At 42.5% G+C, this 25,262-nt stretch overlaps 1 protein-coding gene across 1 annotated transcript in view; it reads right to left on the bottom strand.

Moving 5' to 3' along the window:
* Positions 1–25,262, bottom strand: part of ANOS1 (anosmin 1) — a 425,810-nt gene that overhangs the window by 90,037 nt on the left and 310,511 nt on the right. The window contains exons 7-9 of the mRNA XM_069205001.1: positions 9,027–9,232; positions 6,680–6,824; positions 2,632–2,787 (exon numbers count right to left, since the gene is read on the bottom strand). Coding sequence (XP_069061102.1) covers positions 2,632–2,787; positions 6,680–6,824; positions 9,027–9,232 — 507 coding nt within the window. The remainder of the gene's footprint in view (positions 1–2,631; positions 2,788–6,679; positions 6,825–9,026; positions 9,233–25,262) is intronic.

Raw genomic sequence — 25,262 nt, 5'->3', positions numbered from 1 at the left:
GAGATCTAGGGATCTCTTCAGCGCTGCAGGCAGGCAAGGGGGGGGTTCCTCGGGGAAACCTCCACTTGGGCAAGGGAGAGGGACTCCTGGGGGTCACTCCTCCAGTGAAAGTCCGGTCCTTCAGGTCCTGGGGGCTGCGGGTGCAGGGTCTCTCCCAGGTGTCGGGACTTAGGATTCAAAGAGTCGCGGTCAGGGGAAGCCTCGGGATTCCCTCTGCAGGCGGCGCTGTGGGGGCTCAGGGGGGACAGGTTTTTGTACTCACAGTCTTAGAGTAGTCCTGGGGTCCCTCCTGAGGTGTTGGATCGCCACCAGCCGAGTCGGGGTCGCCGGGTGCAGTGTTGCAAGTCTCACGCCTTTTGCGGGGAGCTTGCAGGGTTCTTTAAAGCTGCTGGAAACAAAGTTGCAGCCTTTCTTGGAGCAGGTCCGCTGTCCTCGGGAGTTTCTTGTCTTTTCGAAGCAGGGGCAGTCCTCAGAGGATGTCGAGGTCGCTGGTCCCTTTGGAAGGCGTCGCTGGAGCAGGATCTTTGGAAGGCAGGAGACAGGCCGGTGAGTTTCTGGAGCCAAGGCAGTTGTCGTCTTCTGGTCTTCCTCTGCAGGGGTTTTTCAGCTAGGCAGTCCTTCTTCTTGTAGTTGCAGGAATCTAATTTTCTAGGGTTCAGGGTAGCCCTTAAATACTAAATTTAAGGGCGTGTTTAGGTCTGGGGGGTTAGTAGCCAATGGCTACTAGCCCTGAGGGTGGGTACACCCTCTTTGTGCCTCCTCCCAAGGGGAGGGGGTCACAATCCTAACCCTATTGGGGGAATCCTCCATCTGCAAGATGGAGGATTTCTAAAAGTCAGAGTCACCTCAGCTCAGGACACCTTAGGGGCTGTCCTGACTGGCCAGTGACTCCTCCTTGTTGCTTTCTTTGTTCCCTCCAGCCTTGCCGCCAAAAGTGGGGGCCGTGGCCGGAGGGGGCGGGCAACTCCACTAAGCTGGAGTGCCCTGCTGGGCTGTGACAAAGGGGTGAGCCTTTGAGGCTCACCGCCAGGTGTCACAGCTCCTGCCTGGGGGAGGTGTTAGCATCTCCACCCAGTGCAGGCTTTGTTACTGGCCTCAGAGTGACAAAGGCACTCTCCCCATGGGGCCAGCAACATGTCTCTGGTGTGGCAGGCTGCTGGAACTAGTCAGCCTACACAGACAGTCGGTTAAGTTTCAGGGGGCACCTCTAAGGTGCCCTCTGTGGTGTATTTTACAATAAAATGTACACTGGCATCAGTGTGCATTTATTGTGCTGAGAAGTTTGATACCAAACTTCCCAGTTTTCAGTGCAGCCATTACGGTGCTGTGGAGTTCGTGTTTGACAGACTCCCAGACCATATACTCTTATGGCTACCCTGCACTTACAATGTCTAAGGTTTTGTTTAGACACTGTAGGGGTACCATGCTCATGCACTGGTACCCTCACCTATGGTATAGTGCACCCTGCCTTAGGGCTGTAAGGCCTGCTAGAGGGGTGTCTTACCTATACTGCATAGGCAGTGAGAGGCTGGCATGGCACCCTGAGGGGAGTGCCATGTCGACTTACTCGTTTGGTCCTCACTAGCACACACAAGCTGGCAAGCAGTGTGTCTGTGCTGAGTGAGAGGTCTCCAGGGTGGCATAAGACATGCTGCATCCCTTAGAGACCTTCCTTGGCATCAGGGCCCTTGGTACTAGAAGTACCAGTTACAAGGGACTTATCTGGATGCCAGGGTCTGCCAATTGTGGATACAAAAGTACAGGTTAGGGAAAGAACACTGGTGCTGGGGCCTGGTTAGCAGGCCTCAGCACACTTTCAATTGTAAACATAGCATCAGCAAAGGCAAAAAGTCAGGGGGCAACCATGCCAAGGAGGCATTTCCTTACAAAGTATCTCTCCAGAAAAATACAAAACATGGGAACACCACATAAAATCCTTGCTGTTACTTATGCTCGAAATTTAAAGTTCAACTTCAACTAATTTCTGATGTAAAATCCCAGGTGCTGCCCTGGACCTTCAGATGGAGACAACACCATTTCTCCACACTAGGAGCAAAGTCACATACCCTCATCTGAATGTATCATGTCACAGGGTTGTCTAGCAACCCATCAGGAGTTGTACTAGGTATGACAGAGGTCGTGGTTGCAAGCCCTGGCAAACCTTCATTGATATCGATGGGTCTAACCTACACCAACTTTCTATCAGCGAAGTCAAAATGATAAATGGTTCTGCTAAATAACCAAGTAAAATGGTTTTAATCAAGTATCAGCTTTAGTTTCCTGAAATAACTGAAATTTCAATTCATGTTTTAATAAAGTTTAGGACATAATATCTATATATTATATATATGTGATATTTCATATGTGAGTAAATATTGCAATGAGGATGGTTTTATCCTCCTCAATCGCTTCTAGACACCGGCACATTTCGGCGCAGGAACCATATTCTTAATGTAAAGAATAGTTGCAAGCCTCAGGCACAACCTAATGTTCCACCTTATACCACAGTCATGTGTATGCTCTTTCAATCAAGTATGCAAAGCACTCGCTGCACTTAATCGGTCAAGGCCAAAGCACTAAGTGTAATAGCTCAATTAAAATGGCAAATAAGGGTAACCGTCAGGAACACACCTTCTGTCTTTTTCCAGTACACTTTAACTTGCAGCTGATTCTCTTGAAAAAAGGGGGCTCCGATTTCAAGTAGCCGTGATGTATGCCGTCTTGATGGTGGTAGAAGGGCTTCTGCCACTTTTTTCTTAGATTTCCCCCCTGTCAGTGCTGGATCTTCTGAAAAAGAATTGAGACAAATGTAACACCACAAATCGGATATCAGTCATGAAGTGTGGGTGATATCTAAGATGGCAGCCTCCCTACCACGCTCTGTCCTACTGCATAAAACATCTGAACCTTGCAAGTTCTGTTATAATCGCCAATTTGTAGGTAGTAACTCTTGGCTTCACAATTTTCTCCTGACAGTGATATCCAGCTGTTTATGTTTCTTAGTCATATGGGCTCTTTAGTTTGGTTGAAAAAGCACAAAAACAATCAAGAGAAAGCATCTAGAAAGCACATCTATTTTCTTTCTCTAGTCTTAGTTCGTCAAAAACTCCTGGTCGTGCCCTGGATGAACATTCTGTTTGGGGCCTATTAATATGAAAGAAAAATTACAAACACATCGACCATAAAGGCGCAGGATCCAAAGTATACATCTACATGGACATTTGATACATGGATCACAAAAGCAATGAAAGATATTTATATTTCATTCTAAGCTGAAAAAAGTGATTATTTTAAACCTCTGTTGGCTAAAAGTCTAGAAAAGAGTTGTTAAAGAAACATTTAATCAGTATTTCAAAAGGAGAGACAAATTCTGGTCAGAGCTGATGTTGTATCCATATAGGCCAAAGCCCTCCCCCTCCCCCTTTCCCTTTACTTCGGTCCTTTTGTAAAACCTATATTTCAATGGGGCTAGGGTTAGGAGTTTGGCATCATAAATACACAGCTTTTGGCTGAGTTTTGGTCTGAGAGTGTTCTGTCTTTGTAAAGTATCCTGGTACACTTCACACTCAGAGGTGTAAGTTTCCCCTAAAGATAGAACTGGAGACAGGATGATCAATTGAAGATGACACTTCTCATAGTTTGCAACAGTCAATAATTACAATCTGAGATTTACAAATATCAAGATAATTCTAAAAAATACAGAAAAGCTACAGCAAGCAGATTGCTTAGCAGAGTCTACTTACAGATTGCGATATTGTAAATCAAAGAGCAGCACAATGCTGTTGACTTTCAATGATCAGCAATAGAGTTTGTTTCCCAAAAATAAGACATTTCTGTGGATTTTATGAGACCTTAAACTGCTAGATGGGTTATCCTACAGTAGTGCTTCAAAGACAAACAATGGTTTACAGAGAATTCATCCGAAAGATATAAAGAGAATTTAAGCAGACTCTCTGGAGAAACCCAAACCATCTGCCTTCATGCTTAGATTGTGACCACAAAGCTGCCATATGAAAGCCCTGCATTGTCAGGTGTGATGGGTGCTTCTGACCTGAGTCTCAAAGTACAAGAGGTAGGATTTAGAAGATCAACAAAGTGGCTTGCCTTTCCTTACCAATACAAAAATAGTAAGTGTACTTTTTAAAGTGTAAATTGTAAGTGGCCTGTGCTCCTATCTGAGGCTTCTCTGATACATATCATACTCTAATCTCACCTCCTAGTTCTTGTAAGTGGAATGTGGGGTCTCACATGATTCCTCCATGCTTTCACTGTTTTTATATTATTCATCAAACCTTTTTTCTTCTTTGACAGTGCTAGTTTCCAAATAGATTATTGTTATATTTATACGCAAACTGGTCATCATGTCAATGTGGATGGATAACTTGTCAGTTCAACTGCATCAGAGTGTTTGGAAGAAGTGGTGTCCTGAATAAGCCATACTGGCTTCAATTTTAGAGATGCTAAAACTGAAGTTCTAGTGCTGACCCACTTGAAAACTTACAAATAATTAACTTCTAGGTGTGCCAACTCTTCCAGGCATCATCACCACATATGCCAAAAAAGCAATTTTGTCTAAGACAAAGAAACACGTTTTGATACTCACATTAAATTAGCGGAGTAACATCAGCTTAAAACAAGTACTTCCATAAGTAAAGCTAACAATGTCACATTTGACTCCACCAGTGCATTAGTTGGAGGTTTGAAAGGACAACAAGTAGTCACTCTCCAGTGTGTCAAAAAAAGCTCCAATCCACAAAATCCAAAATCTCAAACTATGAAAATATTTCTGAGTATTCACATTTGGCACTGGATTCTTTTTATTTTTTATAAATAAATTAGCAATAAATGATTGTGTGTGGTATTTATGTAAATGCCTACATGGCACCACACTGTATCTAAGGGAAAAGATCCAAGAGAACAACCTACAGTGAACTATTGAGATTCTCTGACCAAGCCCTTCTACAGAACACCAAGTCCAAATGTCAGTGAAACAGCAATCTAAGGCTTTCTTTTGTGGGACAAAGAGTATGGCATATGCTCCCTCCCAAGGCTGAGAATGTTTCCAAAACTTCTCACATTTCATAGAGTGGTAATTACATTAATGTGCAATGACTAGCACAGTTCTAGGCACTTTCGCCGACCACTCTAGCTTTATATCTCAGATCAGTCTTAGGTTACTAGGGATAGGTCGATTTCGAGTGGGTGAAGTTAAAAAAACAGACTGCATCCTTAATTAAGAGGAACCTTCTTTCAAGATGAATTACACTATTTATTCATCTGTTTTTAACTTTTGTTCATGAAGCCTAAGCTGTTCTTGATCAAAAGAAGCAAAACCCTCGACAGATATCTTTTTGGTTTTTATCACTTATATGGAGAAATAAATGTAAGTAAACGTATTGTATGACAATTTACAATGCATGGGCATACCAAAAAGACAGCCATGACACTTCACTGAGCATGCGCCACCAGGCAGGAGCACATCAATAGGCATGTAATCGAGTTGCCAACAACCATAAACAAGACCAAAATTAACTACAATCCCACAGACAACAATTTTTAATACGTTGTTTTTTTTGCATTTACACGCATGGTGGATTCCACCAAACTGCCTATATATTATTTGGGTACTGTCCCGACTCCCCAAAACTCTAATAAACATGTTTAGCTCCGTTAATGTTAAGAAGAACGACAATTACTAATGAGGACATAACATTGCCCGAAAAAATCCCCAGAGAGGGATGTGGAATGCTGTATCTTTATAGCTTGGGCACTGTTAACTGAGCACCCATTAAGATACAGGATTTTTCATTGGCTAAACTGTAAACAAATTCTCTGCGAGCTGAGATGTTTGCTGCTTTCAGGAGTACTTAGACATAACAAAATAAAGGAACGATAATCAGTTTATAAATCAAATAAACAAACACATTACCATTGGCTGTATCGAGAAGATGTACAGCACCTTTCCGTGCCTGTTCATGGATGTTGCACCTGGCTCTACACCCGTTCAAGAAAGAAACTGGACAATCTGCAATGTGTATCCTTACTTGCTAACTCCAAAACAGACCCATGCTCTAAACACCGTAAAAGAGAACCACAGAGTGCTGGTTTGCCTGTTCTTTCTTGTTTCTGTGCAGGTACTGTGGTGACCTATACCCACCCTTGTGGGTTCTTTCACGCTGCCTCAGTGGTCGAAGCTGGTGGGGGAGGAAGATGTACAGAAACACATAGTGGCAGGTGAACCACTGATCGCTCTCCATGCTGCCTTGGACACAGGGAGAGCAACAGAAGCAGCAGGCAGTGCAATTTGGACTTTTAAGGTGTTTTTATTGCTTATAAAGATAGCAAAAAGCATTGGAAAAAAAAGTGTACGCTTCAACATAGCAGATGCTAGAGCTTTCTCTCCTACACCCTCCCCAACACGAAGAGAAAAAGAGAAAAACAAAACAAATAAAACAAGTGAGTCAGTGAAGTGATATGGTCCGAATTATACGGCAGTCTATTCAGCAAGAATAACACGTTATGGAACCTATTCCTCTCATCCGCGATTTCTCTCCCTTACTGTGCCGGTGTGCAGGCACAAAACGGAGGCTCTGCAACGATAAGATACAATGCTGGGTCCATACCCCATGCAATCTCTCTCTGCTATACTTTTAGGAGGTGGATTTGTATAGGTACTTACTGCTTGTGGGGGCTTGGGTGGTGGTGAAATACAGCGAAACCTTAGCACTTTTCAGGCGTACTTGCCCCCAGTATGTTATCGCCTGTAGTTCTACCATGTAGTTGCTGTTAGGTTGGAGACCCTCAAGGACCACATAATTGTGTGACTGCAAATGTGAAGAGAGAACAAGAATGATACCATTATTGGGTTGCTAAAACACAGGTATTTACAGAAAACACAAAGCTGTCTTACATTTTCTAGCTTTCTTTACTTTAAGGTTTAACCTCTCCATACATAACTTCTGTAATTAATATTTATGCGCTCAATTCACGACAAAAGTCCTTTATTTTTAAAACAGTGGATAAAGTTCTATGAACAGGTACAAATGCTCGACTTATGGCAATTCACAAACCAATGCCACTGCCTATGCCTGCTCCTTAGAATGTGTTAGGGAATCTGCAATTTCCCCAATCCTGAGTTATACAGTGTACAACTCTGCATTAGGGAAGTGCCGCCAGAAATGCAGTGCAGTGTGCACTAGCACATGCGTTTCTTTCATTTGTTTTTCCTTTACAGAAAAAAATATTTACTCATGCAGAAACCACTTTAACTACACCCACAAGAAGATTAGGGTATTTTGTTCCCCTTCTCATCATGGAATGGAAGTTAATCTAGCCATTTGCTGGAATAAATCTTCAGATCAGAGATGAAATGTGCAAATGCCAAAAAACTCATACGTGTGTGCGCGTTTAAAAACCTATAAGGCTAACTATGCGTTGAACATCAACTCCCCAACGTTTGGATCAGTGCTTAATTTGTGCTTGTTGTTTCTGGCACTTATTTTTGAGGGCCTGCGCTTATTCTTCTGCCCCAAGCATTTGCCGCGAGCAAAAGACACATATGGGAAAGATGGAGGAAGAGAAAAATGAAAAAGCGTCACAATGAGTGAAAGCAGAAAGCTGCAAAAGTGAGCTGAAGGGGCAGGGAGAGGCTTTGAATAGACTGAAGAGGCCCAAGATGGCTTCAGGATTACGCCGCCTCAGTATTCCTGGTTCCCACATTTAATTGCAGAAGCCGCGTGTTTAAGAGGAGGGCTTTGAGCACCAGCACGTTTTTATTTACAAATGAAGTACTGGCTTGGATGAGGTACCTTACTGGGTAATGACTTCAAATGGTGACTGTTCACAAAGACAATATAAAACTATACATTTAGTAAGAATAGAAAGGATTGTGCCCCATTTTAACTTTTACTAATACGCAGTTGGAGGTTCCGGTGCACATTCACAAGGGCATGCGAGAGCAAGAAGTACTCCGGTAGTTCTACTTCCAATACTCTTGAATGCTTTTGTGACTCATTCCCACTGATCACCTTTTTTAAAACTAGGGCTTCGTGTTATGCTGTATTCTGGTTGGGCAGTGGTTGTGATGACAGATACACATATACTTATAGGTTCATATTTCTAAAACTTCTTCACTTTTGGAGAACATTGCAAAATAAGAAATATTTAGCTTCTTTGACAAACGAGTGCCCTTTCTTTTTTCTAAATAATCCGATTTGATGGTTTTGACTAAATAACCAATTAAACACGCATTCAGAGGTGAATTGACCCAAAATTGCCACAAGCATTAGAATAAATATATTAACAGTGCAGTTAAGAAGACCATGTTCACCAGTAAGAAATAGTCTGTTGGTACTTATTGAACGTTTAATGTCACCGAAGTTACTGCCACTTATCCTATTAACATAAGAATTATTAGACCCACTGTGATTCGAACCTATGGCCACACGGTTACAGACAGCGCCATTTAGCGCATGTATAACACGATTAATTCACTTGGCCTGCTGCATGACAATGGTCTCAAAGAAAGAAAATAGCTTTCATTTCTATTCACCTTACTACCTCGATTTGTCCTTGATATAGGTGGAACTTCGAAAATAGCATTCATTCACAAACCTGAGAGGAAATCTATTGGTTCATTTGAAAATAAATGGTGCGTCTGTCTTTAGAGAACTGTATACCAGTTAAGCGGGTATAATCATTTGCAAGGAAAACAGTAATTAACCTCATATTTTAACATCGCCAGTGGTTTTAAATACCAGTTGTAAATCCTCAAAACTGTAGAACTGCACATAGGTCTCACTGTGTCTGCAAATGAAGGATTATCACGTGAGTGGGTGCTGCAGGGATCTGAACCTTATGAATATAACTTTATGCACACACCCTGGTGCTACCAGCGTCAGGCACCAGAGTCGCTCTGCTAGCAGACAGGCAGTCCTCAAGCTTGGTAGCCTTTCACCTTTTACCTCTGGAGCTTCACAAAGAAGCCTTTTCATCCAAGTGGGCTTCACTCTGTTAGTTTCTCTTACCCCACCAGTTGTCTTTCTTCTCTTCTTTTTTGCAGGGATGACAGACTTGCTATTGACCGTCCAGCTCCAAAAGACTTTATAGTGGTGAACAGGAATGTCCGGTTCCCCTGGGAGATCCCAAACTATGCGCATGGAAAGACTGCCATCGTCATTGGTTGTGGAATTGGAGATTCTAAGATTGGTGGGAGCTGGTGGAGCTGATGGATCTGGACAATGAAAAGAAAGGGGCTTGTTAGCAAACAGAAAAGACAGACTAAATATTCTCTATGGTTTGCTGTGGAATATCAATGGAAACGTGTGCATGTCAATCAATCACTGCTCATGGCACATATGCAATACTATCAGTCACCCGGTGACACCGGGGAAACATGGAAGCTGTTCAATAAAGAAAGTTAACATTGAGGCTTTACTTCATGCTGTGCAGCTGTACAGAGGGCAGGACACACAAGCATACAAATGCTTTACAGATGGGCCGGCAGAGGCGTAATGCTCTTTATGTGGATATCTTACTGAATGCTGTCCGTAAGGCTCATGATCAGTTTCAAAGAGCTGGTGCTTTCAGTCGGCTTCACAATATACATGTTTCCAATAAGAAACCAGACCTCTGCTTACCATTCTTTTATGTGCCAAAGTTTTTTTAACCCTCTTTCCTCGGGCCATAGAATAACTACCACTGTGCCACTATGACCTTGAACTTTGCCAGACCTGATGTTATCCATTCAGGGAAGACTCTTTTGCAGTAGTTCTTAACAGCAGTGTATCTGTTAACAGCCTACAAAAAGAATGTGGTACAACTCTCCAGCCGTGCACTGAGGGGGAGAGCCTTCCTTTTGTGCTGGACTAGATCGGTGGCATATTAAAATATGTGTCCAAACGGGAGAAAGGAATGAGCTTCAAGTCACCACGTCTAATATCAATTTCCAGTTGTCTGCTCACTACAGGTGATGACTTATGGAAAGAGAAGTATTGCTTCTGTTGTTTGTTTGTTCTTACTATATTGATAACATTTCAAGTGCAACAGAAAAAAAAGGTTGCCCCGTTTAGTTACCTGATATAAAGAGCCTCAAGTTTACAGGCCGTCCATTCCAGCCACGTGACAACTGCAGGTCTTTTGACAACATAGTACCAAAGACCTGAAAGGTATATTAAAAAAAATATTGCAACTGAGGCATGTGTTTCAGGTTACAATGGTGTCTGCTCATAACTTCTTTTTCCTTCTGACACAGAGGCCCAAATTTAAGAAGGCCTGGCGCCATATTAGTGTCATTTTTTTACGCTAATGTGGCGTTAGGCTTGCAAAATCATTGCGCCATAACTACAAAGTGGCACAATGCATGCATTGCGCCACTTTGCAACACAATATGCATGCGTCATGCAGAATGTATGCAAAGGGGGCATTCTGGCACAAGGAGGCCTGCAAAAATGGTGCAATGAAATCTACAAGATCTCATTGCACCATTTTTGGTGTCATTGTTAACACCTGCTGAAAGCAGTCATTAAAAGGACGCACCCATTGTAATCAAAGGGCCTCCATGCACTTTGCTCCACTAGCGTCAACATTTTTGACACTAGTGGAGTAAAGCGCCACAATAGCGTCAAAAGTTTTGACGCTATTGTTCCTAATACCGCCATGGTGCGCTGTTTCATAAATATGGCGTACACATGGTGGCGTTACGGGAGGCGCAAGAAAAGTGGTGCTGCATTCGATGCAGCGCCACTTTTCTTAAATTCGGACCAGCGTTTTTAACAAAGAAAATTTGGTTCACCGATAATCTTTGTTAAAAATGATTCAAACTTATTTTACACAATTTTTACTGTTTACGCAATAAGTAAAGGAGCAAACTGATTTTGCATCAATTTTTGGCACATCTTTCTCATATGAAAAGAGTAAAAAGGCATTTGTTGCTTATTTTGTTAAGCTAACAATGAAAATACTGCTAAATCAGTTTGCCCCACTATTTGCCTGCTGGAAAACATTACGCTGCACTGTACTGCCCAAGATTTGAAAATAACCTGTGTGCTCCACTTTGTCGAAACCTATCTTATTCAAACAGCAAATATGGTTCACAATGGATTTGCTCCATAATTTGCAGCGATTTTAAAACTTTATGTAGCACAGTCTCAGAGTTCGATACCAAATGTATGAATGTGCCCTACTACATTCAATCATTTGGAGGACATATAAACTGGCAACCCCCATTACGTCATGATATCAGAAGACTGTGTACTAATTGATGTGCTACAATAACATTGAAGCAAAAATATTGACAACTAAAACATCAACAAGGTAAGTGTATACAGATATATATCATTTCACTATACTTCCCCCACATATATCTTCAAACTACACAGATGTGGAATTTGGAATTTAAAATCTGCAATTATCAATATACTTAGCTCTACTAAATTTTCTATGTTGATATATTTACTATTTTATTCTTGTAGCAAGATATTTAACATGATATTCTGACATACAACGTCCATTATAAGGAAGTAAAGCACCAACAACTGACATTTAAATTCGGAGCTAGTGAAGGGTACTACTGTGCGAAACTTTCTGAAACCACTTGCAGCACATTTTCAGCATGCAATGCATGTGAAAATGTGCAAAATATCGTGGTCTGTGCTCAATGCGAGACTGCAACAGTAAACGTCTCTCCTTTCCCATGAACAGGGGAATTATAATTAGAAAAAAGTAAAGCGAGCCGGGGCTTAAAAGTTCTGTAACATGGTCTGGCATCTGTTTCCCCACATTCGGGTCCATGCGGATCTCATTCATTTTGCTGCCACTGGTGTTCACCATCACGCATTTTGCTCACACCGTGATTGATGAGCAGTTTAACTTCAAAGCCGAAAATGGAGAAATGTGGCAGGTTCTCATTTACAAATGAGCCGAGTGACTGTGAGACTAACACCTTCATCTTGTGGCCTACATCTCAACGCGCCAATTACAGCAACGCCAGATTTTACTTTCAATTTGGGAAGAGAATTGGTCCAGCCTCGCTTCTCTAATGACGGTCACACGTTCGCTAGAGGAACATGAAAATATGCGAACAAAAAATGTTATACAGTTTCAGTTTAATGGTAACGAATCATACAATTTCAAAAACAGTTTTAAATTTGATAAACTAATGTCTAGGTAGAAACACTGCAAATAAATTATTATGTAATTTAAAAATCATTTTAACTTACATCCTTTTTTTGACCTGGGAGACAAAAGGGCAGCTGCCAGAAATTAGCAGCGTTCTTGTCCACCAACCTGTTGCAAACCCCACCTCATGCAACGGGCAGTGGATGGCTACTTCCATGACAGCAGAGTCACACTGGTCTCAGCTGTTAAGAAAATCATCACCGGTCAAGCAACCACCTGAGGACAGGTTCCTGAAGGCCCACACTTTTTAGGTTTTAGCCACTTGGGCAACTAAGCCTACTGACTAGGTGGTTAACTCTAAATTTCAGGGGTGGGCTCCAGCTGGTCCAAAAGAGACCACACCTCTCCTTCCCTGAACCACTACCACCTTCCTCACCAAATCTCTAAATAATGCCTTTAAATTTTTGGTGAACTTGCTATTTCTATACCCAACTCTATCCAAAGAATATGAATCATGTGAATGTCAAAGTCCCCTAGACCTCTTGCAGGTAAAAATGCTCCAATGTCCCTAGCAACAACTATACAGTAGAAATGTATGATCATTTTGGTTGGAATTTATTTTTGTATTTTTTGTAAATTTCTGTACAGAGATCAGGTCGCCAGCAGGTTGATTCAGGGGACTTATAAAACCAGGAAGGAAAACCTAGGGCCAGATAAGACAGGTATAGCTAATTCAAAGCTACCTGGAGTCGAAGAAGACTCCAGGCTTAATTATCTGACGGCTGTACTCGGAAGAGTACAATTTTATTGTCAGAGATGAGCTAAACTTGAGGAGGTGAAGGTACATCGTGTTAGTGCTTTGGCAGGCAGAACTAAAGTGCTGAGAACTCAAAGTAAGGGGAAATAGGGCCAGATGTACAAAGCGTTTTTCTGGTCGCAAATGGCCCAATTTGCAGAATAGGGCTGTTTGCGACCAGAAAAATGCTTATTCTGATAAAAATGCAAAATGTGATTTGGTAACTTGTAACTGAATCACAATTTGCATTTGTGATTCGGTATATCAAAGGGTCGGATTTTTGGGTGGTATAGTATGTATTACTTTTTTGCAACCAAATTCTGGTCACAAAACAGTAATACTTCCCCACCATTTACAAAGCGGTGTAACCCATTTGCAAATGGGATGGGGTCTCTTTGGGATACCTTCCCCTTTCAGAATGTTGAAAAAATATTTTTAAAGAACAGGCAGTGCTCCTACAGACCACTGCCTAATCTTAAAAAATGAAACTTAAATGTTTAATTTTTTTTCTTTCTAAACACATCCTATTTTCCTTCACGAAAATCATCTGCATTTAAAACAAATTGCTTTATTTAAATGCAATGACAGACATGGTGGTTTGCTGACCCCAGCAGGCCAAAATCCCTGTGATGGAAGCATATTCTAGTGGCTCGCAAATTGCAGCCTACTTCATTAAGATTCATGAGGTAGGTCTATTTGTGACTCATTAGGAATCGTAATAAAATTCAAGAGAGTTTCATACATTAGGAACAGCGATTTTCTGATTCTGATTCGCAGGAACAGTTAGAGAATCACTATTCCTACTCTTTGTACATCTGGCCCATAATCCTTAATTATTTGCGGTGGCAGCTGAGATAAGGTATAAAAGACTTAGGGTATATTTTTTCATTTACTCAGTTGGGTCTCACAATAAAAAAAGAAGTACTACAAACCATTTTGGTTTTCTTTAAGTGCATCTGGGGGGGGGGCACAAAGGATGGTGCGGGTTTGTGGAAGTTTCACAAGGGGGAACCTACACGGAGGGCACAGTTGAGAGAGAAACAACAGAGGGTGTGAGAGGCAGGAAACAACATGGAGGGCTCGGGTAGGGGAGGCAGCCGTGGGTGCGGTAGATACAAGTAACATTTGGGGTGAAGGAGGGAAAGGAGCGGGCACAGGAGAAGCCTAGGCGAGAGAGCAACACAGGAGAAAACAACACAAGGGCAGGTAAAAAATGGAGGGGGCAGGGGAGAAACACATCGGCGCCAGAGAGCAACACTGAGTGCTGCCAAGGAGAGGCATCAAGAGAGAGACAACTGGAAACACATGCAGTCTTATGGAGTGCTTAACCCAGAAGACAAAAGTAGTATTTATAAAGCAAGCAGTACAAGGGATCAAGTAATGCATCCATGCTCCAAGGGTAGGACAAACATAAAAAAAGAGGAAGCCCACACAAGCAAACAAAGAAAAAGCAAGAAAATGAAGTGACAGTAAAGAAAATAAATGGTAGGCAACAGGAGAGCTCTAAGCCACTGTACAATGACAATATATCTTTTTGCCAGCAAACAGCTGCGCTATCGGACACTAGAAACCTAAAAAGGTGAAGAACGCAGTGCTCTTCCCATCACAGGTATTCATTATTTTTAATCATACGTTTTTGCACAGAAGAGATACATACCGTTAATTTAAACAAAGGAGACGTATTGGCCTAATAATCCTGAATGTGACGAGATGAAAAGAGTTAATGGATTTGATGGAGCACACGTACATTACTCTAAGTACTGGGAAAATACAATTCTACCTCTGGCATGGAATACGAAGCAGCGTTACATACACCACATGCAGATACATGTCTCATTATTCCACTACAAACTCGATGGCTGATACTTTTGCCCTTTAAAAGTGAAGCAGTAAAAAGCAGACTAAAACAATTGGGGACTTAATATTGCTCTGTGGTCAAATCCTGTAAATGTGCAGCATTCAACTATGTTTAAAGAACATAACTAAGGTGATGGGAGAAGCACTTCGGGAGCAAAATGTACAGTTCTACAGAATATCAAATACATTCCAGTGCTGGTACTCCCCGTTGATGACTGTCACACCTGATCGCAAGTAATTGCTGCAGTCAGTTAACAGCAAAAAATACACCAAGTTAGGGACAATTACTGCAGTGGCTAAGCCCTATTCGACTTATAAAATATTAATTGTAAATTATTATTTTTGAAAGATGGTATGGGGAAAAATGAATAGATCCAAAGTGCCTAACCAGCACCACACATATATATGAAAAAGAACGGCTGAACAAAGATACAAGTACATTAACTGAGCCTCTGTGCATTCTTTGCTTAGGATATTATAGTTGTTGAAATCCTCTCGTGAAATATAGCCTGATGTTTTATTGCAGCCCATTCATTATTCTCGGTATACACATGGACGAACATGTCTAATCCCCCAGCTCAGTGAATAAAAACACCGAAAGGAAGTGATATAAAAAGACATATAATCCGCCATACTGAAACCGACACAAGTTCCTGTTCCTGCACTTTCATGCCTGCACACAGCAGTCACGTGCTGAGTTTCTTTAACTTGCATGATTTATTGCAAACAAGCGCATTCTGGTTTTCGCATAGATGCAAGGGGACCTATGGCACTGTCGGATGTGGAACACGATTTTGTATAATTTTGCAGATGTCGACAGACTTAAGCAAAATTAGTATAACGGTATTTTTTTATCACACATACAAGACGGGTCTGTGGCTAGGGGAAGCCACATTTTATTAAAAATATGTGAAAACCTGTGTACATTTTTCAAAAATGAGTAAAATGAAAAGAGAAATATAAGAAATCTGAGGAAATGATTCACCTTGATATAATGTAGAAATTAATGACACACTGGTATTCGTATATTCTCAACTTTCCTACATGTCTGAATGCAAACTGATTTAAATATGCTGTATCTCTGTTCCACTCACACAGGAATACCATACTCCAATGAATGCATTTTGATGCTAGTGTCTCATCCCAGTACTGTACAAGGGTCCGACTGGAATAGAAAATAAAACAGGTGTGGCACAAAAGTAACAGTGTCCCCCCATTAGTGAATTAGACCAAGATGTGGCCCATGTTTATAATTGTGGCAGTTTTGAACTTGTAAAGACATACAGTATAAGTGTTTTGCAAAGTATTGTGTTGGCATGTATTTGTGCTTGCTGCAGGCAATGTCTGTTTTAATATCAGGGAAATCAATAGTGAAAACCATCCCAGCAGACCATAAAAAGGCCCACAATTAGTCAAAGAAGGCCCACACACTGACCTGTCAGACCAGCCAGTCAGGTACTGCCTGATTCCCCTCAAGGCTATCGGCCCAAGGCAGGTCTGCAGCATGTCCCGCAATGCAAAATCACTACTTTTCACCCCTTTTGTAAAATATGTTTGGGTTTTTTTACCACTCCCCAGCTGCCCTGAGGATGCAACTATACTCTCTCCGTCCTTGCCTCCACCTCACCTAAGAGCTTGCCACATTCTGTCACAATGGATAAGAAAGCCTGCATTGGGCGAGCATGCATTTCTGTCTGGATGGCATCCCTGTAAAGACACAGTGAAAGTGCCTGCTGCTCAGCCAGTTCTGCCACTCAGCTGCGCCGCCTTTGATTAAATTAGTACCTCACTCAGTACAAACCTGTGTTAACTTTTGCAAGTTTCATCAAACCTGAAACGGTGTCAGAGACAGAAAGGTTCCATGACATTTTGAAAACCTTTTAAAATATGTTGGTAATATCCAATATTTGCTAAACATGCAGTTTTTCCAAAATGTCCAAAATCTACAGGGACCTGAAAAATATGTGCTTCATGGAGCCAAATCTGTGCTTTAGACTTAGACAGCTATTTGGGATGCACATATTATCAGACCACGCTCATGAAACAATAAAATTATACAGTTGCTGCAATGGCAAGATATATTGAATTATGCTATTCTTCACGAAAGCAATACCCTAGAATATTTCCATCACTGGCAGGGCGTTAGAGGTGGCAAACATGGACTTCTAGTCTCGATTGCAAATTTTAATTAAGTATATTAGTCTGCTGCCCAGTGCAATAACAGCTGGTAAAGGCCCCGAAACAGAAAAACAGGCCAGAATTACAGATGAGTGCCTTTAACGAAGTTGAGGACCTTTGCCAACCTATTCAGCCCAATGTAGAAGGGCTGTGATTGAATTAGAACATACCATCCATAAGGAGTAGAATGTTCTAGATTATAAAGAGAGAAACAACAAAAAGACACCATTGAAAAGTTGCAATATAAGGTTTTTAACATCCATTAATGGCCACTTCACTGTCATCAGTAGAGCTCCCAACATTCCAATGGTCTAATATACATTATAAACTAAACTTCCCTCCCGCCTTCACAGTCCCCACGACCCTGTTGCATTATAGTACTGTCCTTTAATAGAAGTGGGATATCTCAAACTACATCTACCACCAATGCAGAGAAAAAGTTGGAAATGTACTTTTGTAGGTGCCACCTGTATTTGGAGTAAATGTTCAGCATTTTTAGAATTCATAAAGAGGTTCATAACCATACTTGGGAAGCTGCACTCATTGGGTGCTCCTAGGAGTGCCACAGGAGTTATTTTCCGAATTTCTATTTAGGGCCTTGCAAAAACATTTAACCATGGTTAAATGTAATGCTGTAGAAAAATATTTTTCTCGGCCCCCACCCCCTTTTCGTTATATCCCAGTGGTTTGGGGGAATACTCCCCAACACCATCCTGGACATAGGTTTAATCCCAACTTGCCGGGCGTAAATATATAACTAAGTCTGGAATAGGAATGGTTATGGACAAGCTTAGGAATGACCACAAATACATATCATTATAAGTGTTTATAAACCTTCCCAATGGATTAAAGTTCCCCTCACTGTCAGAAGATTTACTTGCTCACGCAAATATGTGTGCAAGAATCTTTTAACAAGTTTACTCCACAATGTAAGATTACCAAATGCTGACTTACAATCAGAAATCAAATAATTTATACTAGGCTCAGGTGTACAAATGTATTTTGCACTTCAGTCCCTCATACTCTTCTAGGGATGAACAATCCCACAGACACTTGGTGCAGTGATCATGACGCATTTCCTGCAACTCTGAGTAAGGAAATTTAGAATTACCCTCTCCCCTGGGCAGAAAAAAGACCCAGGGCAGACACAGGCTATCCATTTCAAACATACACAGAGAAGGAAAAGGTGTTTCTCCACTGGGTGCCCTAAATCGTGCTCCCATGCCATCTGGGCACTCTCAACGCCCACTGATTTCAAAGCCAGGCAAGACTGGTAAAGCCTGGAAACTAGTCGAGAACCATCAGTGGGTGTGATCACCAGTGTCAAGGGGGGGAAGTCATCAGGTTCCATTGGGTATGATGGTAATCTGTCACACAGGATTCCATATAGGCATCTGAGGACAAAGTGATCCACGTGGATAGAGACACCGGGGGCGGTGAGAACACTGTGTGTAATAACATGTCCATTCGGTGTGTCCTGAGAGTGCGTTGTAACAGTCGTTCTTGGGTCAGAGGTAACCGAGGGTTATGGGTTAGTGGTAGGGCTGGGGAGTAAAATAACCTACCTACTAGAGACTTGAGACGTTTTGTCTATGCCCAACTAGTAGTGAAAAGCACTTGGATATCAAAGGGGTCCCTTGTGAAACCCAGTGGAGGGACAGAGGGGAGAGGGATGTGTACTGCTTGATCTCATTCCGGCTTTTAAATGGTAGTTGGGCATCAGGGTGGTCCCAATATTAGGAGATGTGACATTGTGCCACCAGATAATGTAATTGTGAGTCCGGCACACCAAAGCCCTCCTTCTTTTATATGAGAGTGTTAGAGTCTCCCAGCTGGTCCTGGGTGACCCTGGTCAGCCGCCCAGGACCAGCTGGGAGACTCTAACACTCTCATATGAAAGATCCCAGATCAAGTGAAGCAGAGGACTCCCCAGAGTAGCGAAGAAGCAGTTAGTCAAAGGGATCGGGATGTTCAGAATCAAATATAAAAAGAGAGTTAGGACAACCATTTTAAAAATGCAATCCACCAGCCATAGACAGAGGTAGTTTCATTCAACATTCAACCTGGGAGGAGAGCTTGTCAACCACAGGGTCATAGTTCAGGTGAATTACCATTTCTTTCTGCCTATGTAGAATAACACCTAAGTGTTTGGGGGTCATCACACCAAGTGAGGGGGTACTCAAGTTCAAAAGGCTCTGTGGTGTCAGTGAGTGTAAAGAGTTCCAATTTTCCAATTGATAGACAATCCAGAAAGGCACCCATATCTGATCATTTCATGAATAATAGAAGATAGGTGGATGGCAGCGTCTCTGACAAATACCCTAGTATTGTCTGCATACATGGAAACTAAAAGCGGTCCATGCCGAAACTGCAGACTACAAAGTAAATGATGCTCCTGAAGTCTCCCTAGTAACCGAGAATGGATTTGTGAAGGAGACAGTCTCCATCAGTCTAGTTGTCGGGTCTGTATATACAGGAGCATAATGAGATCTAAAAAGTCACAGGGAAGTCTCAGTTTCACTAGTGTCGCCTTCAAGAACGGCCATTCCAGCAAGTCAAATGCCATCTCAGCATCAAGAAGGATGACGGCTGCCTGGAGAGCAGGGAAGATGTGGCTCAGTAAAACGAAAATGGTGCAGAGTTTGAGAGTAGTGGAGCAATGTGGGACAAAGTTAGTTTGTATGCGCGATATGACTTGTTCCATCATGAGCGAGAGTCGCGTGGTAAATACTTTGTCCAATATTTTATTATTGTGGTTAAAGGGGGGGAGGGGTCTGTACGAGGTGCATAAATGTGGCGCTTTACCAGGCTTGAGTAGCAGAGTGATCACAGCCTCTCTAAAGGTGAGAGGGAGGGATCCAGACTCAAGAGAATCTGCATACACCTCTAAAAGGTGATGGGGCCAGAACATGTTTATAAGCCTTGTAAAACCACCCGTAAGGCAATCCAGTCCAGGGGCCTTAGGACAATCTAAAGCATCTATTGCATGAACAATCTCCTCACAACAGGTACGGTCAGGAAATGCTGTTGACCATCTGTCAACCAGACCATCGCCACCTCCGCCAAGTATGCAGAAATTGCAGCAGGGTCTTCCACAGTTTGCCCAGTGTACAGCCATTGGTAACATCACAGTAATTCCTTGGCTATATCATTGTTGTCAGTTACGGTCATGCCCCTGTTGGTGTAGATTTCGGTCACATAAGTACTAAGGGGATTTTGGTGTAGCAGTCTTGCTAGAGTGCGACCTTGCCTCTCACCCTCACCACATCTACACACCTGTGCATATTTCCCAAGGTAGAATGAGGTATCATGCCCCTGTCTCACAGAGTCTCAACCAATATCCAGTAATTCCTTTTTTAAATGGGCCAAATCATTACAGATGCTATTGAGGATTTCTGCATGCTTCGCAATGCATATGCCGCGAATATAAGCCTTGAAGGCTTCCCAAAGAGCCACGTGTGTGATGACAGACCCACTATTAAGTGTAAAGTATTCAGTTATGGCATTGTGCAGTTCTGACTGAAAAACAGAATCACACAGGGCATTTTCTGGAAAAGTCACTGTCTCGTTGACCCTCTCTCACATGGAATTTTTAGTATTTACTTAATTGGGGCATGGTTGGTCAGAGTGCAGGAAAGATTAATTATGTCAGCCAGCCAGCCACAAGATCGAGCCTTGGGACATGAACCAATAATCTATTTGATAAGAGAAACAATGGGGCGCAGAGTAGAATGTGTAGTTCATTGTATGAGCATGGCAGGACCACCATACATCAGTGAGCAGAAGAGTGTATCCAATGTCCTGGAGGACACGTAGGGCATGAGGTTTGCCACTAAATACTCACGCTGGTATAGTCCATGACTAGACTGTATGCCATGTTAAGTTCGCCTCCCAGTAAAACCAGATCAGCCTCTGATCGCCTCATTATCATGGAGGGATCATGATAAAAAGCGGGAGAGTCTATGTTGGGAGCAAAGACATTGAGCAGGAGTAAAGTCCTACCCACTAAGATGCTGGAGATGATTACATACCTCCCGTCTCGATCTATAAAGTGGTCATGACATGTGGAGGAGGCATTTTTATGTATCAGGGTACAAACCTGGCCTGGCAGTTCGGGCTGGACTGTTCCCATGGGGAACAGGGTCAAGACTGATTTGCATATGGCTGGGTCCAAACTGGAATGGCATGGGCAGCAAAAAAATGATGGATTTAGACCCAGATCTTTGTACTGGGGGTGAATGTTTGACATTGTTCAGTATTCCGTCCATCACTTGTTCCTTCAGGGTACAAACCCCACAGGAGTAGGAGCTATAGTATACAAATTAGTGGTTGCCCCTCCAAATAAAGGCGAATGTGCAAGTATCTCCGGGTGAGAGGTGTGTCTCTTGAAGGAATGCCAACTTGGCACTATGTCGGGCTAGACATGAATGCCTGTTCACCCTTCTGGGGGTTATTAAGACCCCAGATGTTCCAAGTCAGGCATGTCAGCTCCAACCCCTGCAGTCCCCTAGGTTGGGTCCCCATGAAATAAGGGGGTAATGGATAGTGGTCACAGTGTGTGTAGCATGGGTGATATATCTTTAAAAAAACGTTTAAATAATAAAACAAAATCAAACTGCACAAAAACAACCCATCCCTCCACCACTCAAGAGCGAAGAACATCTGGAGAATCCAAATCAAACTAAGATACGACACGTTTCCAAGCATTACAGTGTACAACTCAGAGGGATGGCAACACCCCAGTAGTCGGTGCCCTTCTGAACCATGGTTATGAACAGTAGGAGAGTGTTGGGTATTTATGAAATCAGATTTATAGAATTCCAATCTAAATTCAAACAGGACATTGTGCAGGGAGAAACAGCATAAGCAACAGATCTACACAGTTATAATACAGAGATACCTAAGCAGTCACTGTTTAAGCAGGAGGGTCTTGGATGGCATCTGTATCAGTAGTGGTGGGAGAGCAATAGCAGTGGTGTGATGGGAGGAATCACCATATTCGTCATGGCGTTTACAGAACAAGACAACATCTGCAGGTGCAGCAAAAAGCTGATGTTGGCCATTGACCCCCACTTGATTCCTTGTATCCGCAAAGTGTTTTTAACATCTGAAAACGTATGACCCTTGCCTCCTGTACAGCAAGAGTGAAGTCTGGAAACAGAGATACTGTCAAGCCCTGATATTGGAGTGGGCATCATTCCAGGGTCAGTCACAGTGCCATATCTCAGTAGTTTAGCAAGCGAGCTATTATAGGGCGGGTGGTGGTCCAGGTTGAGGGTGTGGACAAAGGGGTCTATTGGCCTGCTCCACAACAAATGTGTCCTTGAAGTCTTGTCTGCTGAATAGCTCAGTAAGCAGACACTCAACAAAGATGTTGGGTGGCTCATGTTCGTGGACTCAGCTACCCCCATGAGCCAGAGATTATTGCGGTGGGATCAGCTTCAAGGTCCTCATTCTTTGCCACCACCGATTTAAGCAACATCTGCACTTTTTCTAGGCATTTCATAACACAGGTAGCATCAACCTCCATGATCTGAGGATCACGCCGGGCTGTAACAGCCCACCACCCATTTCACTCCCCACAATCAAGCACCCATCGGAGGCAAAATGGGTCAGCTAGGTGCAGGAGGTTCCGTACTGACACCAACATGTCCACAGCATGAGGATGGGGTCAGAATGAGAGGGAACACTGACTATACAGCACCAAAGCTTCACTGCTGCACAGCAATCTTGGTCACCGGCATGGCCATACCCCCCCTTTTTCCTCTATAATTTACATGTTAATCAGGAATGTAATGCACTTCTTTGCAACGAGAGGAGCTCAATGACTGTATAAAGGAAGCCATGTCATTACAAGCATCTGCAATGCAATGGGTCTCATGTTTGCTCGAGTTAGAGCTATTGGTGCTGTAAAGTCCTAACTCGATGTTTCTTGCCACATAAATTGAAAATTAAAAGTAAAACAGTTGACATAAGTGAGTCGATTCAAAGCGCCACGGGCACCATGAGCGCGAAGGAGAAACACAAAAGGAAAAAAGAAGTACGCTCGCGGTCAAATGTATCGGCAAATGTGCAATTATCCATGTAACAGGGTCCGTGTCCAAGGCGGTAACAAAACCGCCCCAAGGAGGGGCAAACGTAAAGTATTTACCAATGATAACAAAGGAGTTTTGAAACGCATGGCACGAACGAGTGAAAGTGATGGACGTGCAGTGGGTGTGGTTAAAAGCTCACAAGACTTACAACAGGTCAAAGCGCTTGTGCGCTTGACCTAAAAAGGCAGGCACGAGTGTTTTAAATGGCCAGGTACTGTCCGGTACTGAGTACCTGCACTTCTTTTAAAACAGAGTACCTGCCCTTTTCAACTCTGCTGCAATACACTAAATGGAAGATTGCTGGTACTTCTCAGGAGCAAATAGGTACTCAGGCTGGAGAGTACTGGCTCTTCTGTATTTCCATTTAAAGCACTGGGACGAACAAACAAGTCTTGAGTTTTTTCCAACACCAAGCTACAGCAATAATTGTCTTCTTATCTGGTGTTGTAGCTGCAGAGGCTGCCATCTGTCTGTGCGTCCCAGAAATAGTCATTTTTCTATGCTTCCTCTGGAAATCACACGCGAGGCATAGAAATATGCCAGCACAATAGCACAATAGAATACAGCAGCAGTCGCTATTCTAACGCAATTCTTCAAATATCTGAGAAAAGTGTAATTTCGGAGGCCTTGCCGTACTTACAACAAAGAATTAGATTGAAAACATGGACATGCCTACAACTATGTGGACAACAGATATTCATGTGGCATAATGTAAAATGATGGGGTCCCCAGCAGAGCAGTGCTTGAAATGGAAAAACGGAAGTGCAGGTACTCTGCAGCAGAGTACCTGCTTGTTTCTGAAGAGTGCCGGTACTCTCTAATTAAAAGTATTGTTTTTCCTGAGAAGTACAGGTACTCTCCCTCTCAAAATAAAAAAAAGTCAATTTAAAGCACTACTTCAGAATGCGATGAAGGGCCCCTGATTCTGCCTTCTCTCCCAGATATTCATTAGCTTTGAATGCTCCTCCCTCCCCAGTCACCCTAAAGTGTTGTCGCCCCCGCCCCTCAACACTCCCAGCACTGCAGGGGCTGCAGAATCCTTGGTTGTGGCACTAAGAGTCCTTCGCAGTTTAAACAGACGGAGTATTGCCACTCAACTGTCTGATGGCCTTGCGTGTATTTTATTTGGTATGTATGTCTGTGTGAAAACGTATTTTTGAAGAAAAGGGTAGGGGAATAGCTTAGACAAATATGAAAGTCCACAACACTGATAAGAAAAACAAAACACCATAAATAAACAGTGCCAACAATATTTTAGCTAAGGCTCACCTTTGACCCTTACTAATAATGCAAGTCAGGCAGGCTGAGAAGAGAACTTAAGTGAGCCGATTCATTCGGTAGTGTTTCTTGTATGTGCTCCAAAAAAACGCAAAATAGAAAGACATTTCGCTTAATTATTCCTAATTTAGAATCTCAAAAGTCTCACTAATGAATTGGAATAATTTAAGGAAATAAATGAATGCCACTAGTCTGTGACCATCCACCCAAAGGGAGGCCAAATCGGATTAATTTAAGGGCCGAAGAGAGAGATACCCCGGGGACCTGAAGTGCTAATTAAGCTCACGGTGCAGCTGTGACATACAATACAGCACGTACGATAAGGGCACCACTTGAAGATTAAATCAACACAGGATGTTTCGAAGAGTCATCCGGGTCTCGTTTCAGTGCGCTTGCAGTTTGAAAAGTGTGTGCGTTTGAGAAGAAATAGCAACTGAAACATAGGTGACTGGAGAGCATATGTCAGTGGTTTGCTACATGTGATATATGACAACTACAAACAGTGCATATATTTTAAAATATTCCAATGTATTCTAAATATTGGCCATATGTTGAGAAATGCCAGGAATATTGGGCTTTCAACTGTTTACTATGCCGAAAATTATGTGTTGTTAATGGAGGCTAACTTAAAAAAAATATGAAATATTTATTATGGACCCAGCTTAAGTCACAAAGAATCCGCAGCAAGAGCAATTTCAGGATGAAGAGCAGGCGAGTGACCCATTCCACCCTCTTCAGGAGGAGGACCTGGAAGTACTCGTGCAAGTGACGTCACGTACTCCTTTTTTTCTTCCGGAAGGCTCGAAGGACTAACACCCAGAAACAGGTCGCCGAGGGAGCTTTCCAGAAGGGCTCGTCAGATAATGTAAGTTATCATTTGCCTCAGTGGAGGAACGATATCAATTAGGAGCTGTAATTTAGATTTATCACACTTAATCGTG

This window comes from Pleurodeles waltl, chromosome 8 (assembly GCF_031143425.1).
Source record: "Pleurodeles waltl isolate 20211129_DDA chromosome 8, aPleWal1.hap1.20221129, whole genome shotgun sequence".
Taxonomy (NCBI): Eukaryota; Metazoa; Chordata; class Amphibia; order Caudata; family Salamandridae; genus Pleurodeles; species Pleurodeles waltl.
This window is presented reverse-complemented; position numbering and strand designations above follow the sequence as displayed.